The 3,235-nt window shown below is 41.7% G+C and overlaps 1 protein-coding gene across 2 annotated transcripts in view; it reads right to left on the bottom strand.

Moving 5' to 3' along the window:
• Positions 1-206: 206 nt before the first annotated feature.
• The window catches only part of HPCAL1 (hippocalcin like 1), a 106,463-nt gene continuing 103,434 nt past the window's right edge, over positions 207-3,235 (bottom strand). For both annotated transcript variants that reach the window (XM_025201853.1, XM_025201854.1), the window contains one exon: positions 207-1,259. In XM_025201853.1, coding sequence (XP_025057638.1) covers positions 1,162-1,259 — 98 coding nt within the window. In that variant the 3' untranslated portion in view covers positions 207-1,161. The remainder of the gene's footprint in view (positions 1,260-3,235) is intronic.

Raw genomic sequence — 3,235 nt, 5'->3', positions numbered from 1 at the left:
CTGTGATCAAATATAGGGCAATGACTATCTGCACTGGTTAAATTAAGACAGAGGTACTGACAAGAAAGTGTCTTTTATTTCAATTAATATTTCTTGGCATTAGGCAGATATTAAATAACACTGGAATGCACAAGACTATGAACATAGGAACATGAACAGGTAGGAGGGTGAAGCAAAGTTTAGAACAGCAGTGCGAGTCACATCACTTCATCTCACTCAAAAGCCATTTAATGCTGCATCCACCTTAAGTGGGACTCCACTGAGAAATACAAAAATTAAGATTACTCCTTTAAGTCTTTTGTTAATACAGTAACGCTGGAATGATCAACAATAAAAAGGAACAAAATATTTGCATTGAGTAATTAAACAGAGTGAATATCCACAAACTGCTAGTCATGCACTTCCTTTTGAACAGCAATTTGCTAATGCATAAATATCACAAAAAACAATCTCCAATCTCCAAGATTTGAATAAAATCACAGACATCTAGAAGAAATTAAGCTTGAATTCTACTTTATGCCTTAAATAGATTACCTAAATATTAATTTTTACTTCACCATATATATATAATTTATATATATATATATATATATGTATATATATATATATATTAAAAGAAAGTAAAGACCATTAGATAAGTGCAAGCAATTTTTCTCAAAGAAAAAAAATTGGAACCATGCCCAAGAAAGCCTTTTCTTCTTCTTTTTCCTTTCTTGATTTATTTTGCTTTCTATTTCATTCAGTCCTCATTTTGTACATAGTCATTTTTGAAGCAAAATAAATTATCTACTGTCTGCTATGCTGGATAAAAGTCCTACCTAGCATCTTCTTAGGACTACTAGAAAGTCGTCTTTCCTACCGACTACATGATGTGATGTCTCACCAGAAATTTGAGCTCATAGCATCTGCATGTAAACATACCTTTCAATTACATTAAATGTGTAGAGTGAGTCATAACATTAGGGGTGAGAGGAAATGGAATTGCCAAAAGGAACTTTGCACTGGTGTTAGTGAAAGAGCGCGGCTGTCTTCACTCGGAAACACACCAATCTGGCAATGGAATCTTATCCACTAACAGTTGAGGAATGATTGAGAAGGCATCCATTTGCGAGCAAAGCTTGAACAAGCCAGCATTTTCTTTGCAAACTGTTCAGAGTTTAATTAGAACTGACTTGCACTGCTCGGATCACATTGTAGCAATCGCACAATAGAGGGATCACTCTTGGCACCTTTAATAAACTCTTCAAGAGACAGTTTACCTTGAAGGGAGAAAACAAAGTAAGTCAATCATGCTGCAAAAGTCAATGCGGCTTAAAACTAAAACCTGTTCATAGAATACTTAAGACCATATAGCTTATTGCAATGCATTTGGGGTTGTATTCACTGCAGTGAAGAGGAGCTGAGCACTGAAATCCTACTCAAGCAATTAAACCTGGATACATTTCCACCCTCCCCTCCCCCCTGCCAAGTAATGTAATATTTTACTCTACATTTTATATTAAAAACACATGATCGAGGTAAAACAATTATACTAATACCACCTTCAATCATACATTATGCAGAACTGCATTACACAAAAAAACTGAAGTAAAATCATTCAGACAACATATAGTACATGTAAACACCTATGCAAACTGTTTTAAAAAAGAGCTTGATTATAGGTGAGATTTTTAAACCCAAAAAACCCAGGGTCTCCATGCTATATGAACTGTTACGATTCACTGGAACGTGATCATGAAAAGCAGGGCAGTGTGACTGTGTCCCTTTCTGATGGACTATTTATTTTCTAAATTCTGTTGCACAAGGACACAGAAATGGGATATGCTGGGCAGAAAAGGGTGGAAAAATATTTGCTAAATAGGGTAAAGCTCATGAGCTGGGGCTAACTAGGGGAGGCGAATGTAAAAACCACGTAGAAGTCTGTGGCTCTGCTTGGCATTTGAAAACAGGCACTGCTTGCAGAGTATGAACAGTCACGAGTCAACACTGCTGCAGTGTGCACTGCTGTATTTCTCTGTTCTGCAGTATTGTTGAAGAGGCTGGCACTGCTTTTGCGATCTCACATGGGACCAAACCTAATGTGAACCAAACTGAGTTCACAGCAAGTTCACTTGGGACCAAACAAAGTTCCCTTGGTTATGGAGCTTCTGCTGAGATCAAAGCAAGTTCAGCTCACATGGGCTTTCAGGATCAGGTTAGTGAACTCTTAGTTGAATAACCTTAGTGACAAGAACATTTTTTCTATCCATTATTTTGCATACGAGGTACTGGCAATGGTATAGTACACACAGACGCACACAAGGAAAGACATACACCACAAGGCAGCGTTTCTGAGCAATGAAACGTTTTTTTTCCTAGGATGACTGATTCGGCCAGACAATTCCCTCCGAGAGCCATTACATTGTCTCTTCGGCATAAGACAGGCAGGAGAGGGTGTGGCCGGAGCATTCATTCCTGAACTCCCTTTTGGCTTTGTACTCCCATGAGGGTCATTATAACATGACAGTTTAGAGCAGGACTGAGTCCAATGGGATGGCTCACCTGACCAAAGTTACTCATCTGCCTCCGTGCTTGAAGGTTTCAGGTAACTGAGAGTTGGGCCAAACTGTCTTTATGCTACTGTATAAAAGGTTCCTAGTTTCAGAGAATTCTCTAAAACTATTCCATGTAAAATTGCACACTGAATACTTTAATTCAAAGATCTGCTGGTGGACTGCTGTATAACGTTATTCCCTCGACCTCGTTATGGGGTATGACATTTCATACAAGAGCTATACCCAACATTTTAATGCAGAGCGGGCAAAATACTACCCAAGGGCCACATCTGGCCTGCAGGTGACCACCAATTGATTATATCCCCATCCAGCCCACCCACGCTCTTCGCTCCCACCCTCTTGCACAGGAGGGCCACGTCCAGCACACACAACTTTGGGACGGGGCCACTGCTGTCACTGCTGCAGCCGCCGGGGGGACCTGCTTGGCTTTCCTGGCTTCCAGCAGCATCTTCTCATGTCCTTGCTGTAGCACTGGCTTTGGGCAGTGGGTAGGGAAGCTGCAGCTGGGCAGGGGGCCAGGGTTGGCAGGAGCACAGAGCCTGGGGCCTGCACCCAGTGGGGCAGCAGAAGTGTGGAGCTCAGGTGGGAAGGGTGTGGGTGTCTGGGGTGAGGAAGGGAGGGGGAGGCATGGGGATCCCCTGCACACAGACCACCCCCCCACCCCCTCCCCCGCCTGGTGC

The sequence above is a fragment of the Alligator sinensis genome, unplaced genomic scaffold, assembly GCF_000455745.1.
Source record: "Alligator sinensis unplaced genomic scaffold, ASM45574v1 scaffold678_1, whole genome shotgun sequence".
Lineage (NCBI taxonomy): Eukaryota > Metazoa > Chordata > Crocodylia > Alligatoridae > Alligator > Alligator sinensis.
The sequence above is the reverse complement of the archived record's forward strand: the minus strand, read 5'-3'. Positions and strand labels throughout refer to the sequence as shown.